General features: G+C 38.8%; 1 protein-coding gene across 1 annotated transcript in view; it reads right to left on the reverse strand.

Annotated features, from left to right (window-relative positions):
- The window catches only part of trpc1 (transient receptor potential cation channel, subfamily C, member 1), a 17,664-nt gene extending 1,836 nt beyond the window's left edge, over positions 1 to 15,828 (reverse strand). Inside the window, exons 1-11 of the mRNA XM_006637709.3 lie at positions 15,268 to 15,828; positions 13,641 to 13,795; positions 12,686 to 12,787; positions 11,887 to 12,089; positions 8,841 to 8,972; positions 7,694 to 7,889; positions 6,158 to 6,494; positions 4,860 to 4,999; positions 3,816 to 3,968; positions 1,788 to 1,972; positions 1,305 to 1,506 (exon numbers count right to left, since the gene is read on the reverse strand). Of these exons, the coding sequence (XP_006637772.1) occupies positions 1,305 to 1,506; positions 1,788 to 1,972; positions 3,816 to 3,968; positions 4,860 to 4,999; positions 6,158 to 6,494; positions 7,694 to 7,889; positions 8,841 to 8,972; positions 11,887 to 12,089; positions 12,686 to 12,787; positions 13,641 to 13,795; positions 15,268 to 15,433 (1,971 nt within the window). The 5' untranslated portion in view covers positions 15,434 to 15,828. The remainder of the gene's footprint in view (positions 1 to 1,304; positions 1,507 to 1,787; positions 1,973 to 3,815; positions 3,969 to 4,859; positions 5,000 to 6,157; positions 6,495 to 7,693; positions 7,890 to 8,840; positions 8,973 to 11,886; positions 12,090 to 12,685; positions 12,788 to 13,640; positions 13,796 to 15,267) is intronic.
- Between the last annotated feature and the right edge of the window lie 1,339 nt (positions 15,829 to 17,167).

Consider the following 17,167-nt stretch of genomic DNA (forward strand, 5'->3'; position numbering starts at 1 on the left):
TCTCTCAAGAGCTGGGTCATTCAGCACTGATCTATGACCAGAACACAGGTTTTTTCTTGAAGCAGAAAATGTACCAATTTCCCATAAAGGACAGTAACTCCTTCAGACGGTTCTGAATGTGTCATTATTTCCAACCTTGGCTTTAAGAAAGCTAAATATGTTTTGACTTTAAAAATTGATACTGCTAAACAAAATCCATTAGCCTTTTGACGTACAGTATTCTTCTTACTAAGAAAAATAAACGCTGTGCCTACGCATGGCTTGAAAGCAAGAAATATTCATCCCTCTTCAGTAACCACATCTTACAGCTCCGAGGCAGCATAACATAATAACACCTTGTCTACTACATGACAGGTCCCCTGGACAAAATGATTTGATATTGGATCTATGAGATGCTTAATATCTGGACACTTCAGACACATGTGTTGCAAGTAGCTAGATCAGGAAATCTATACTTCAGCTGCTAGGGAGCTCCATCCCAGCAGATTGTATGGGTAGCCATTAAATCATCAATTTCTGAAGCCCTCTAACAATTAAATTGTGAAAATTTAAAGTGTGATTTTTACAATTATGAGATAATAAGTGGTAAAAATCAATATACCCTTCAGCCCTAAAGGACCACAATTCCCTTAATTAAATCAATTAGTTGCTTAATTGATCAATAACTTACAAGTGTTCCTAATGTTTATGAATTGCTGGGTTGGGTCTCTCCAGGATGAGGGGTGGTGTTCACTGAAAGCAGTTGGCTGAAATCCTTTGTAACAAATAACCCAAGTGCTACCTAATCACCTGTTTTCAAATGCTGTCTTCAAAACATGATGGAATTCATAACAGGTGAAAGCAATTACACAGAGGCGCAGGCTGGCTAATACAACTTACTTTCACAGGCATTGAGAAGACTTAAAAGCTAATGACAAGAACAGACTATTCAGGCCATCAGTGCTCATCATTGTGCCAATCAATCACCGTATCAGGTCTTGACTTGAAATTTCCTAGTGTCTCTGCCTTCACCATGTGCCCTGACAATTCATACATTGAATGTTCTCTATATTGAAAAAAGTGATAATTAGGATCAAGCTTATTGACCCTGCAATATTTTGGAGTTGTCATTTGCATCTCCTTAAATGTCGTCCACTAAGACTGAAAATCTTATTTTCTCATTATCATCTCCTTAAAACCTGGAATGAATCTTGTTGCTGTTTTCTGGACTGCTTCCTGATGTCTTTTATGAACAGGAGACAATGAAGTGAGCTTCCGTTACATGAGGCAGGGCATGTGCGTTTAGGGCCTGTTGTTTCACTTACCGCAATCTGTTGAAAACTTTTGTGGAGCATAGCCACGAGAAGCTTGGTCAGGACAATCACAACCACTATGTTGTATGTGCCAACAATCAAGGCACCAACAAATGACCGTAACTCCTCGGTATAGCTGATCCTCGTTACAAACAGTGCAACATGCGCCAGTGAAAAGATATACCAGAACAAGGCATAGCAGGTCCCTATGAACCTGGAAGAGGAAATCAAGAGGTGCTTTAGTGTTGAATATGAAGCGACATTTTAAAATAATCTTAAACACATTCTCACGCTTCAAAAAACACTTACAGAAACATTGAAGGATGGACTTTTTCTTAATATTTCCAAATACAACAGATACAATATGTATATCGCGTGGTTTTGTGTATCCTGAGCACCTACATGGACCCTGGGGATTTAAGTAGTAATGCAATATTATGAAGCTTTTCCATTCAACATAAATACGTTTCTTCATAAAAAGAAATCCCAGCTTACGAGTAGAATGTGTCGTTGCTCTGTTGCTCACAGAAAATGCCCTCACAGTCTTTCCCTCCACTTTTGCTGGGGTCCTTCTGGTCTTTGCCATATAGCTGCGTCAAACCAATGGTAAAGGAGAAGAGCACAAGAAGAAACAGACCCAGGAACTTGCCAAACTCTTGCAGCATCTGTCCCATTGAAATCTATTGAAGATTATAACCAAAGAAAAAAGTCATCACAACCCAGTAGCAAATGGTATGTAACCAATAATACACAATGCACATTATAGTCTCCAACTACCTATTTTAAAACACAAGCAACCATTTAGACTGAATTTCTGACTAATTGACAGATTGTTAGCATCTGTTAGCATCTGATTAATATTAATATCTTGGCTAAAACAGGCTTACATTTGCACTGTTGATTTTAGACTAAGAAGCACAAATGTGAGAGAGAATAGAATAAAAGATAATGCAAAGAGCTGTTTCTCAATGGCTGTTTTATAGTGAAGTTATGCCACTGAACAAACTGAAAAAGAGAAACATGCTATATCACATGAGAACGTAGTTTTTAATGTTATAAATAAACTAATATTGTTAGCATCTGATTTTGGTAACCATGACATGTCTCCAAAAATCACTGAAGTGATCATTTAAGTTTCTTTTTTAGTCTGTCTTAAGACTCTTATGCAATGTAGACTGTTCAAGCAAAACACAAAGCATCATCTGAAAAGCCAGTGGACCGTAGTTTGTGTTCTAGATTCCTGGTACAAATCACTATAAAGCGTAGGAAAAGTACAGCATCATGACTTTTTTGTTTGTGGAAAAGACCATAAACGCTTGACTGGGGTAGATGCAGGATTCAAGAAACACAAGCTTCACTGTGCAGCTCTGAATGGTACGATTTACCCGTCAGAGACAGGGGCGGTTACTCACTCGTACTGGCTTAAAAGAACCAATGAAAGGCCCACAAGGTTAACTGATGAGAAGCCTCAACAAATTTATATTAAAACAGCCATGTGTATGAATCCAAAGATGGTTTGCTCTTTTTTTAATAAAAATCTTGACTAAGGCTACAAAGACCTTCTATTTGCCTTCTGATTCTTAAATATTCGCTCCACAATTCCTGCATTCAAAAAGGCATCAGTTTTAACTCAGCATAGAGTTTAACAAACCAATTCTTTCTGTTGCATTTTAAAAAATAATACTCTTGCAGCTATAGTCATTGCCAGTCTTCAATAACAGATCTTTTTTTTCCACTGTAAAAAATATTGAAGGAATGTAGGGGTCACAAGAAAAATCCCTAGGTGCAGTGCATTGATGCAGAATGGAATGATTCAGTCTTTCTGAGTATTCTTACAGCTGTGGGTTTTAAGTTTCCACTCAAATCCTGCACACAAGAATTAAGTCTTCATCACATACAAGCCCTCTCTCTCCCTGTAACCCTGAAGCTCTCTATGATCCTAACTCACATCACACAAGTTCACCTAAAACACCCAGTCCAGACATTTTGACCATGTCTGGGGAAAAATTGTTCTCTCGGTGGCGGAGCGTTTTTGTGATTCTTTAGACAAGAAGCAACACTTAAAATATTTAAGAACTGTAAATTGTCTCTGCAGCACTAGGAATATAAAAATCACCAGTTTTGTGAAATAATTGCCTCTCTGGGTCTCTGCCCTGTAAATCTGTTATCTGTCCAAAGAAGCCAGACAGTGTTATTCTAGCCAGGGACTGTGTACATTAATATACCTGGCACACAACTCTCCACTTCAAAACAAACGAGTTTCAGACCGCCAAAATAATAGTTATTTTCTGCTCTACATATTATGTTACATTTCAATCAATTCTTGAGTAAAACCTTCATGAAAGGTCAACAAGTGTAATGTGTTGTCTATAAGAGCTGAAGACAGAAAGACTTACAGTTTATCAACATCATGGCGTGACAAGTTTATAAACAATTCTTTTCTAAAAGCTTTTTTTACATTATACGGTTTTTATTATCCCAGTTAGAGTATAACGTACATGTTGTGATTTGGAAATGCCTTACCTGTAAGGGCCCTAGGATTGAGCTGGTTGTATACATGAAGAAGAGGCGAAGGTAACTCAGGACATTGGCAAAGGCAAACAGTCCTTCTGCCACCAGAATAGGGTGGAAGGCATCCCAGTTCTTCCTGTCTTCTGTGTTTTGTATGTTTTTGAACTAAGAGAAAAGATGGGAGGCCTTTAAAAAATGCAGAAATTCCTGAGATTTCCTCAGGAAAAACTGGATATGTTTCCAGCAAATAATCAGCCTTACAATCAATATGACTTGACTTATTTTATTTTCTCAAATCAACAGAACAATGTTGCGTGTTGACTAAGCCAAAACAGGTTTTGGCATATCTGGCACTTCGGCAAAACATCTAAACTGCCTAATAAAGAGAAGTACATTTACAGAGTGTGCTGATTTTATTCTTAATTCTCTATCACAGCAGATATTCTACCCAGCTGTGTTCCTGTGCATATATATCTGAGTAAGAAAGGTCATAACAAAATGTGGCACCTTGTTTTTTGCTTGTACTGGAGGGGTTTTTGAAAACTGCTCTTTACTATGCTACCTTTTATTCATGGAATATCTATCCTTTCTTTTACTTTCTGCTTTTGTTAAACACATTTTTATTTACCGATATTGGAATTGCCAATCAATTATATTATACTCTCTTTATCTGGAATTACCTATTGTACTTTTTAAGACTTTTATTCAGAAATGTATATAACATTTAATCCATTTCCTTATAACATCCATCTATCCATTTTCCAAACAATAACAATTATTATATATTCTTCCATACATTTTTCAGCTGCTGCGCATTCCTACAACTTTCCTAATTTTTCATTAGAAATGTTCAAATGTAAAAGCTGTTATTGTAGCCATTGAGTGCTGTTTCTTTAAAAACAGATACGTGTGAACTTCACAAAAAATCTAGTGCAAGAATGCTGCATTTTGTGGAATACTGCTCCTGCATGGCTTTACATTGAGTGTAAAGCATCAGAAGGTGTAATGGTCTATGAATCCCCTGAGCTCCTTTCAGACAGTCTGAGATTAACTCACCTTGTGGTGTGCTACCACTTTGAGGGCGAAAGTTGACAAATAGAGGGAGTTCATGACAAAGCTGAGCTGATTGCGAGACTCTTCCAAAAAATCTTCCAGGCCTTCATACCACAGTCTTTTCACATCCGACCACACCATTCCTGAGGGAGAAGTACACATTTTCCACATACTACAGAATGACGAAAGACAACTTTCTCACAACGGTGCTTTAATTTGGGAAATTTTGCAATCGTTTCCTGATTCCTTCCTTTGCTATAAGTAATTTCCCTAATGATACCTTGGGGTCCATAGTTACAGCCATTTGGAAAATGTATGTGTCAGTGTAATCATCACTCAAAACTGTGAAATTAGATGTTTACATATTATTAAAAACTAACTTTGAAAACCGAAGAATCATCTGATGCTTTCTGGTTATTTTTTTAGCATATAATATATTATTATATATAGCATATAGAATATATACATACATTTGTAACTATATATTGATTTGGTGAAATCATAGCATAGTAAGTCCATGCAGACACTGCTATTGAACCTTATGTGAGGTACTGCACCCTAATTCATATATAGGTTTATATATATAGACTTTTAGACATAAAGTGTGACTCCTATCGTGCAGTCCCTTTTAATAAGATAATTATTCAGATATTCACCTGAGTTTAATAATATCCACTTCAACAATGCACACATTGATCCAGAAATATTCATGCAGGTTTAGCTTCACATTATTGTTTCTATACTATGCACTGAGTCTAGTGGGAATGTTCACAATACATAAGCATCTCCAGCTGGGCAGAATGTTGCATAGTTATGCTTTAAACTCCCAAAGCATTAGTTTCCCATTCCTTTTCAGAACACCACCACAGGACTTGAACCTTATATTTTAGCTGACATCTAACACGAATGGAAGGCTGCCACAACAGCTCTAGTAAGAAGAGCCCTTGAAGTGGAAATCTCTCCCATCTGGCACATACCACTGTGAGGCTGCACAGGGCATGAGCAACCAAAAGTTCTCCTTCTAGGTATGTGGGGTAGTTTTGGTTTCCTATTATGGTTTTTGCAAAGGGGAATGCAAACAATTTGGGATTTCATTGAGCTCGGGATATGCACTGGAACTCGCAAGTTAAGAAAACAAAAAACAGTAACGGATACTGGTGTCTTAGAGAGGACTGCAAAGTAGAAGATATCTAAGACTGCCTATTCTGCAGGGTACTCAACACTTGAGAATACAGCCTTCCCTGATCACAAACTATTCAACCCCTCAGCCCTGGAGAAAAGACGCATAACCAGTGCCTCACCGATAATCCACAAAATCAGCAGGTAGTCGATCATCTCCAGGGCTGGGCCCATGGTGTTCTTTTTGCCCTCGTTGTACACCAGGGAGTAGAGGTTGAGAAGGAGCAGGAAGGTGAAGTAAGACGCCATATGGATAATGAACTTCATGAAGGGCGTGTGGATGACCTGCCCCACACGGGACCTGGGCACCAGCAGGTAACAGACAGACAGGATGGGCCAGAGCACAGCCACAGTCAGCACTGTCAGGATCTTCAGGCACGTGTGTTTGCGGCGATAGCTGGCCGTCTGCCCGAACCACACTGTGTTGAGGAACTGCTGACAGTTTGACTGGGCCACAAACTGGAGGGGATGGACCGACAGAGGGGAAAAAGGGAAGAGAGTGTGTGAGAGGCAGGCTGTTAGAAACATTCCTTGGATTGTAGAAAACGCTACATAATTTCTCTACTCATAACTTTGCAGTAATTCAGATTCCTGCATAAACAGAACTAGAAGAGATGTCTTATAACACGTGCAGCGCCATTTCACGGTTTCTTAAATTATGTGTAAAATGTTTAGATTTTCCTCACCCTTTTAAAAAATTGAATATTTTCACATACCAAATAATTATGTGCACATATCAATACTCTCATTATCCTACAGTGTTATGGAGAAGAAAAGCAGTGAAAAGCAGTAAACCATTGTTACAAAAACTTCTGTGCAAAACCAAAAGTGCTTCCGGAGCAACAAATCTTCGTAACTACCAAAGACAGCATGAACTGAACACTCTGAACTGATGAACTAAGGTAAATATTCTTACTGCAAGGGCTTTGCTGAGATTCTTGTATGTGTGTAGTCATAAACCGAATAGAAAACCTGATCATGGCAGCATCTGTCTCTCAGCAGGCAACTGAACTGTGCTTACAACAGTGTGATATATTACTACAACACACCGAAACAAAGACGGTCATCCATAAATTATCACTAGGCACCAAAGATGATCCTCATGAAAGAAAAACAATCTCAACACAGCTTTTTTTATTTATTTTTACAGTGCTTTGGGGTATTAAGAGCAGGAAGCAATACTTCCTATTAAGTTTTTTAACAAAATACCACACTATCCTGTCTTACAGAGAGCAAATGACTCTTCCACGGAGTCAGGGCAAGCCAGCTGATTTATTTTGGCTCAGATTATTTTTTTCCCTGTGACAAATTGTTTTTTCATCTTCTGTATTTAAACTTAGGCCCTGCTGTTTGCTGTTTTTCCATAGGTGGATGGTTAGTTGATCAACGTACTGTAGATCCCATTTCTCGGTTCAGGTGGGGTTTAGCATTGTTTGAAATCATCCTTTCTTTTCCCATGTCTGTTATTTGAGCACTTGTACTGCCTTCTACAATACTGCTCTGCAGTGTGCTGCTCTGAAGCGAAGCATTGTTGTTTCATGTATCTTTTACATAACACCATGATAATCTCCAAATTATCTCAATGATAACACTTGTAACCTTCTGCCTGTGTTTTCTGTCAGCAGAGGTCAAGGTGGGCTATCTCATGGAGAACACACCTCTTTCTGGTTGTACTTGATGGCCAGTTTGAGACGACTGAGGTTCATTCGCTCCTCCAGGAGGCCCCGCTTGTCCACGTGCTCGTCGCTGGACGTGTGGTTCAGGATCACCTCCAGTTCTCGAGAGTTGCGGGCCTGAGCCAGCAGGTCTTTGGCGAACATCTTACACTGCTTCGCCAGCTCCTCATAGTCATTCCTGTCACCAAAATCACAGGGACAACCCTTAGTGGTTACATCCTGTCAGCCCAGACTGATTTTGAGAGAAGTCACAAGCAGTGTTTCAGTTAGGGGGTTTGGGACTTTTGAATGTAATAACTGCCGCATCAGTTTCAAAGTGGGAAATCTACATGAATACAGTGTTAATGTCTGTTTAATATGCTGCCAGCATCACATAAATTTGCATAATGTATGTTTTCCACATTCCCTCAATACACTTTCACTAAAGGACAGACCAATGCTGAAAGATATTTTTAAGGAAATCCAGAAACGTCCTATATTGTATATTTAATCAAGAAAAAAAAAGATACAACTGTGGTTACTACTTGCACATAAAAAGCAGATAAGTCCCTTTTCAGGCAATCAGGGCCCATGGGGCCTTTGCCCACCATTTTTCGTGACCATCCGACACTGGAGGTGGAGGTGATGTGGTCAGCCTCACACTCCAGCCAACCTTTTACCCCCAGAAGGATTAACCCCTGGTACCCGCAAGCAATGGGTGCAAGGCCCTGCGCAGATCGCCAGTCCAGATTACAGGGCACACACAGACATAAACACACACACACACACACACTATGGACAATTTTCCAAGAAGTCAATTAACCTACCAGTTTGTCTTTGAACTATGGGAAGAAACTGGTACATCTGAAGGAAACCCATGCAAACACAGGAAGAACATACAGTACAAACTCCATGCAAATAGCAACCCAAATCTGAAATTGAATCCTGTCCCCATCACTGTGAGGCAGCAATGCTAACCACTGTGTCACCACACAGTATAACCTTAAATTAACATACTAATGAAAAATGCAGTTTACAATTTTTTAGAAGTCCACCATCCATGTGCAAATTCAATATTTTTCATTTCCCTTTCATGCCATCCTGCAGTGTTTCCCTAGCAAACTGCCACTGTTGTTGTAATCACAAGTACCTGAACTCCACTTCCACAAGACTGAGCTCTTTCAGGTCAGCACTTAGCTCGAAGGCTCTCAGTATTGGGTCTTCCTCAGTGAGCATTATCAAAGAAGGGCTTGCCAGGCAACGATAGATATCCAGACGAAACCTAATAAAGGCAAAACATAGATAAAAAATATATAAGATATCCACAGCTTCTAACCTCATGTGACAGAGCGTTTGTGAGAATAAATCACAAAGCAACAAATTCTTTGTTCACTTGTCTAAATGTAGCATTACAACAAGTGAATCAGGTACTGTCGCTGCAAGTCAGTATATTTGCTATGGTTAACAGCAACTCAGAGTGGATAGATGACTCACACTGTCCTCCATTTTGTATTCTAGGTTCATAATGAAATTCTTAAAAACAGGCTCTGACATTATGCCTTGGTAATGGCTTGAATTCTTTGAGTATAACTGTTGTGTTGTGGAATAACAGCATACTTTGTAAGTGGAAGCCATTATTACTATTTGGCTTAAAGCCATTCTAGCAGTCAGACTGAAGATACTTGTAAACTGTTTGTGTTTGATTTACTACAGGAAGAGACTGCCTTCTGTCTTGCTATTTTAGAGGGGCTAAAAATTATTATTAATCATAAAGTTCTAATGAGGTCCATTATAAAACCATAAACAAAATGTCATAAATAATACAAGCATGACTTTAATTAAGAAACAGATACTTTTATAAATGTCATTAAAAACTGTTACAACACTAATGAAGCCTTCTCTTTAATCATACTCAGAATACATTTTGAAAGGATCCAAATGAATGACAATAACATTTTCATTTTTAACTATAATGAAAATGTTTCTTAAATATTTAAAGATAAGATAGCTGTGAGGTTAAAAGTTTGTTACTGATGAACATTTGCTTATATTGATTAATTTCATTTAAGAACTTCAAGATCCATAGTAAACAATACCTTTGGACCTGAAAAGATAACCAGGCATTGCAAACATATTCCAGGTTCTCTAGAAACCCTTTTTTGGTTTGGGATATGGTGGACAATAAATTTTACCTTTTTGCACCCTCAACTGTGTAATCAATCTATTATGCTCCTCAGATGTGAGAGCAGACTAGAGTAGCACTTTAACTTTCTAATATCTAGCAAACCTGAAGAAAAGTCAACATTAAGAGCACACAAATCACTTATCCAGCTTTGTTCTCCACTTGTTCCTCAGTGTATTTAGTACTGAGGGGTAGCATAGTACTGGGCTCATAACTGCAAGGTCACGGGGTCATGTCCTGGCTATGGTCACTGTTGTTGCTCCCTTAGCTATAATTGCTCCAATCTACCCAGAGACACAGATGGATACAAACATTTTCAGGAAGTCACCCTGCAATGGTCTGGCATTCTCTCAACGGGATGAGTATCACATGCTCTCTGTCCACTTCACTATTCAGGGAAATTAAGATAAGATTCCCTCAGAAAAACCTTTAGCCTCAGAGTATGGACTCTGTGTGTATACATGGTTTCAAAAACACAATGCTAAAAAAGGTAGATGTTTATAAAGGTTTCTGCCTGTCTCTACCAGTATAAACCTTACTGCAACCCTGCACTTCTGAACATTTCTTCTAAACTTAAATGGAAAAAAATCATATTCTATACACAATAACATGATACTTAACTAGTAATTAAATTCAAGAAATGATAAACACTGAAGTTCGATCTAATCTCTACCAAGGCCATTTGTGTTTCCCTTGTGCTTGAAAAGTGATTTCATTATCTAACTGGACAGTATCCTGACTGATATTTAATCAAATCCTTAAAGGACACACTTCAGCAACACTTAGAGACACATTTAAAAGACCTATGCTTAATTAAGCCATCTTCTTTCATGGTTTTAACAACAGAAGGGTTTTCATCATTATGAATGATCTAAGGCATGTTAAAACACAGTCTATTATAAAGAAGTAAATAATTCACTTTACCTTTTGAAGTGAAGGGGAATAGAGCTGAAAGTAAAGCATACATACTGTATCTAGTAATTGAATCCATTGTTGCTCTGAAAGAAGTGCTGATGGAAAGCCTTTTTGGTGGAAGGTAAACAAATTCTTCCAAAGACTTAAGAGCTACTGTAATCCTGTGAAGCCTTCTGGTTTAATTCAGTTTTTATGACACTTGTGTACTTTTGAAGAGCAGTACAATTTTATAGAAAGGAAGCACCTTTTCAGCCAAGGAATAATAAGAATAAATGTCAAATTTCCTTTAAGGACACAATGTTTATTGAAACTTCTCTACTTTGGATATTCTCTGTTAATTGTTTTCACAATTTCCTTTATATTGTAACGCAACGGGGGCTCAGGCGGGCGCCCTTGCCGCATCTGGTCGGCCCCATCTCGACTGGATGCGGCAAGGGCGCCCGCCTGAGCCCCCGTTCCGTTACAATATTTAACTAGTTTCAGTGTGTCATAACTGGCAAAAACCTCATACAATATAACTGTAATCTACTATTTAAGAAGGCTATTGCAAATCTGATCTGGAAAGGAAAACAGACTAAAAATAACACTAGTCAGTCAGACAGTAGATACAGGTGCTTTTACTGAGGTATCTCTGCTGTGTGTTTCCTGTTTTGAAAAATGACATTGGAAATCAATTGATAAACTGGTTTTGAGATCGAAGCCTGGACCCAATTATAACTTTGACCTACCCCCAGATAGCAAATTACAAAATCCATTGTTTAGTGACAGATTTCCTTTGAGTAGAAGAAGAAGGCTGTCTCCTGCAAACAAAAGGCGTCCACCAGGTCCTATTGGAACCCTTAAATACCCAAACTTCCTTAAGGGATTACACCAGCTGTACTGCAACAACTACTGCATTAGCATTTGCTCCTTATCATCTAGCCCATGGCTGTAAGGGGGGCCAGTGATTGTATCACATGGGAAATACAACAGACTTCCTTTTACATACTTTTTGAGTGTATATTTTGTGACTGGTAACTGGGTTGAAGCTTTGCGTGTGCCGAGCTTGAAAACCACCACCCCTACAGACAACACCGTGTCCCGGGGACTGTCTACGCACCTGGAGTGGCGGAGACTGTCCTTCTTGTTTTTGACATTGCACAGCGTGCACTCACAGCCGACTGCATGAGGCCTTGGAAGGGAGATGTCCTGTTTGAGCAGCATGGTGAGGATCTCATAGTTGTTTCGGTGAGCTGCTAGAATGACAGGGGCGACATCCATTGTCGTGGAGTATTCTGGGTTCTGAATACGGTGGATCAGTTTCTGTGAAATGAAGAATACCAGAACAGTGTTAAGAGCAACCCACATCGGTAATGAACTATGCCTAATCTTCCTTCCTTGAGTATGGTAGTATTACTAAGCATATCTTGGCAGTTTCCCTACACACTTTCATATCTGTATTCTCCTCTTAACTCGGCTAACAGTACGATCTGCCTGTTCCAGTTGTTAAGGTGGAGCCCAGTGTAGCAAACAAACTCTGACATAGGGCCTGATTTCAGATGATCTGATTAGAGCCGTTTTCTTTCCAGTTGAATCAAATGAAGACCAGATGGCTGATTTATTTCTGACTGCTCACAACTGGAGAGGAACATAGGAAAATGTCAACTCTGTCCAGGCGCCTTTCCTTGCTCACACACAGATGGTTTAAACAAAACAATATATATAGAGAAAAAACAATTGATCTCAATGCTGGGGTAACTGATTAAACTGTATTCTTTAATGAAAATACCTTGCTTTCCATGTTAAGGGTTTCTGCAATTTCCATTGCATACTTGCTAAGATGATAACTCTACTGCATAATGATCACAAATGTTTTTTTTTAAAACCCCTTAGATCAAAACGGGACAGAAAGCACTAACTGCTATCGACGGTTTGGAGGACCTCCGTGGTCTATGATTGAGCAGGATATCGACGGCTCCCACCACTTCTGAGTCAATAGCGACGAGCAGTGCATCTGTTGTCTATCAAAAAAAAAGAAGAAGAGAAACAACAACAAAAAAAACAAAGAAATTACTGTCAACAAAGGGCACGCACAAAGCAAAATCACACAAAAAATCATCCATGTGTGTATAGTCAAGTGTGGCGTGTGCAGCTTTCAGTAATGGGACTAACCTTGCATATATCTGGCAAATTGCTGAGTGGTCAATGTCTAATCCATCATTCCTCCTCAGTGGCGTTTGTCTAATGTGGGAACCAGCAACCTCTGGACAAGGGCCTAGCCCACTCTTAGAACAGGACCCTTTACCATTGACCACTAGAGGGCACTCATCACACAGATTTTCAATTAGGAGCTAAAAATCACTTTAATCTTGACTTAATTGAAACCATCGACTGTAACGTGAGAGCTCAGCTGGGATGAAATTGAAATTCCCTGTAGCTTCCCAGAAAATGGACAGGAGATCCAACTTCAGAGTCCATTTCCCAATCCACACTTCTCTTCCAACCAAGCCTTGAACTTAAATAAAAGAAGCTCCCTTTGAGTTTCCAACATGTCTCTTTTCAAATGTGGCATAGTCCGACTGCTGAATCACATTTCTTTGTCTACCCTCTGAAATAAAGGTCTGGGCAAGAGAGTCACATTACTTTAAATGTTAAGACGAACAAAAACCAGACCTGTATATGACGCGCCAGGGTCAGGCTTATCTGCACTTTAAAAAAGGTTGTTTATGAATTCCTTTTCTGGGCCACTCGGGGGATATCTGCCACAATCTTCACAGTAAGATTTTTTTTACTCAAAATGAAAGGCTGTTAAATAGTTTGCTATGTCTCCACAGGCTATAAACACATACTGTTGTCATTTTTTTCTCTTTTTACCTGACAGCCATGATCCAGAAGCAGCTGCAGTATGTCCAGGTTCTCATTCTCTATGGATATCGTCACCGCGTTTCTCCCCAGCACATCCACGCAGTTTATGTTAAAATCGCCATGTCTCTTCTCCTCTAGGAGCTTTTTCACCATGTAATAGTCACCTTCACAGAAAGAACAGAAGGGTCAGTGGGGCTTGAGAAGTTCTGCCACTGGTACGATAAGTGAAAGTACCAGTAACCATGCTGGTTTCACTGTGTGTGCTCCACTCTGCACTTATATAGGCAGCAAGTACCAAGCATTGAGACATTACTCTTCGAGGTCAGTGTCCAAATTTAATCTTCCTAAACTGATTATGTTTTACCGTAAAACCCTCTGTCATTATCCTTCATTTGGCTGAGGACTTCCTAGATATAAATATGCTAGACTACAATAACAACATTATAGAACAACCCAACAGCTATTATTCCTCAAAGTCGGCCCTACCTTCTCTCTCACTCACTCACAAGGCTCCAAAAGAGGAGACGTCTAATATTTATTGCAACAGCCACTTTTTTGGTCAGTCAACTCATCTAGCAGGTTTGCTGACAAACCTACCTTGAAATATTTTTACCAGGAGCACAGTCCAATGTGCCCTGATATTTGAATGTCATGGATATGCATGGGTACAAGTAATTATTTGAAGACGTCCAAAAACTATATTTTAAATGGAAAGTGAGGAAAACATGGAACATTTAACCCTAGGGTAAATTTCACTACAGCACAGTAGTTTACCAGCTGGACGTGGCAGATGAATTGCACACATACTGTACACACGTGCAGAAACATTAGCAATAAAGATGTAAACAAAGATGCACTTTAAACATAGATATTGTGCAGTTGCTTTAAATGTATTCAGGTACTTTTTCATCTACAAATAGACTACTTTAATTGCTTTAGAATGGGATGCAGTGATTAAAATTGACATACCCTGACTTTCATACAGTATGTTCATTCTTATCACAATATTTTATCATATTCTTTAGTTCACTTGGAAATAAATAAATAATAAAATGCATAGCAGCCGCTTCAATATACAGTATACCGTAAATCACTGTAGTATACCCCCAGAACTACAGGAGGAGTTGTTGTTTTCTTTCCTTTGAGGTGTACAAAGATATTGTGAAAAGAAAAGGCTGAGCTCTTTATTAAGAACCATTAGCTTCCGAAGTGAAGAGCTGAACTATTTTACATATGGCCTTTAAATAAATTACTTCTGTTGATTCTTCTCGACTTTATAGTTAGCATCAGGATCGCACAGTGGTTGTGTCGTTAAAACAACGCAAAATCATACTCTTGTATGTTATGATTACAAAAATAAGCAAAAGCTTATAAGCAATGAACTTCGGGATGGACAAATATTAAAGGGAATAAAAAATTACCTTAAACGCATTGCAGTGTTTTAATGGTCCATGCAGGTTGATCTGCTTAGTGTCACCCGTATTTTAAAAGTCCCGTGCGGTAAAAATTGTTAACCAAAGCTTTAGGCTTGTCACTGACTGCACATCAATAATATTTTAATAATTTAAAGTTGTCGTTTGTTTATACACTCCAGTATCTTTCAAACAACCGCACCTGCGTTAAGGACGTTTCCTACCTTTTTCACAAGCAAGGAGGAACAGCTTTTCGTCCAGGGTCGTCTCCTCTTTTACCTCTCTCACATCCTTGAGTGCGAGATATTTATCCGGAGAGGAAGAATCCGTGCTCTGGTACAGAGCAGCCATTATGACAGAAAACGAGTACGGCAATACATTGATGTGCATCACACACTAAACAGTAACGTCCATTAAATGAAGAACCCCTTCAGATTTTGTTGTAAGAAAAAAATATAGAAAAACACCTCTTAAGCACGACGCTCCTTATTTAGCATCAGGAGTTGCAGTGTTATAAGACACCGTTTGAAGAGAATTAAGATATCCACGCTTCAGGCTTTGTAATTGTTCTTATTTGTGAAATTCGTTTTCATCCTCACGGCGATGTTCGCAGTGCAGGTCCTGTTTTTTGGTTTTTGACCAAAACCTTAAATCTACCTTTGAAAATGAGTACGTTATTATATAACGGCGCAAGATAAAGAAATGATACGAGCAACTTCTCTCTATGGAACTGGCGACGTACTGGTCCTGATGGTGGTACTGCAGTGTTCTGCGCATGTGAATTGTTCACCTGCTTTTTCATGTTGAGGGTGCAACATCTTGAGAGACGGACTATTATATAATATCGGCGATAAGCGTCACTGCTGCTAACAGATCCAGCTGATCTGTGTAAAGGATTCGATTATAAATTGTTTTTAAATATTTGTATCTATTATGTTTTATAAAATCTAATATCATTTTCGTGGTTAGACATATTTTCAAAATCAGAGAACCACCACATGTATGGATGCTGGCCTTGATAATGAAATGATAACCATCTTGTTTCATTCTTGTGGTAAAAGGGTTGAATTGCGGACGCGATTCAAGGCTGGAACTCAGGGAAGTTAGTGGACTAAAAAAACAACAACACGAAGAATAGGGAGCCATGTAGAAAATATTTTAAAATTATTTCATTCACCCTCACGATAACTTTGGTTAATCTGCACTGAATAAAATAAGATCAAAACCAAAGATTGTGTGTGGTACGCAAGGTTTAATTATTAGAAAAATGTTTTTTTCAAGACGGCACTTCTCAATCTCTGTAAAAGATGTAAACAGTGAAGCGCAGCTGGCCGTGTTGAAAGATAGTGTGATTATGTAAGAATATAATGTAGAACATACAATATCTCGTAGTTTAATAATAGGATTTTGTTTCTTTAAGTCGAGGGAGGGAGGGATAGTTTTACATGTGTCCAATTCTCAGGCATTGTAGTGTTTTCTGTTTTTTGTTCTGAGGGTAATTACTTGAGCTAATTAATAATTAACACCTGTTCTTCCAAGATCTGTAGTACCTGATGATCTGAGGAGAATTTCTGTATATAACCTCCTGTGAGACAGTATTAGGACACTCTTAGAAAGACTGGAGCCAGCCATCATTTGTCTAAGCATATCAAAGTGCTGTGAGGGACCTGTGACTGTCTGGGCCTCAAGAGATGTATGGGTTTTTCTATTTTCTTTTCATCTGTGACCGCACTTGATCTGTTGCCTGTACAATTGAGGAGTTAATGATAACTATGAAGCAAGGGATGGGCTTTGGAGAAGACTATTTGATGTGGAAGCTCTCAAAGAGTGGGAATGCTCACTGCCTCTATAGATATGTTTCAACTACAACTATAAACAATTGATTATATTATCATATTAGAAGCTGTTCATTTCGCCAGTTACAGTTACTAATTGAGGCTACAGAAAAAAATGCCTCCCTTTCAAGCATATTTAATATGCGTATCCATGGTATAAACAATCCCCTAACTACTTTATTTGGAAAACAGATATCAATGTGACAGTTAAGGATCTACTTACTGTACAAACAAATCCTGTCCAGGACTGTGAACTGTCTTGTAAACCAGAGGTCTCAGGCTCAATTCC

The sequence above is a fragment of the Lepisosteus oculatus genome, chromosome 13 (genome assembly GCF_040954835.1).
Source record: "Lepisosteus oculatus isolate fLepOcu1 chromosome 13, fLepOcu1.hap2, whole genome shotgun sequence".
Taxonomy (NCBI): Eukaryota; Metazoa; Chordata; class Actinopteri; order Semionotiformes; family Lepisosteidae; genus Lepisosteus; species Lepisosteus oculatus.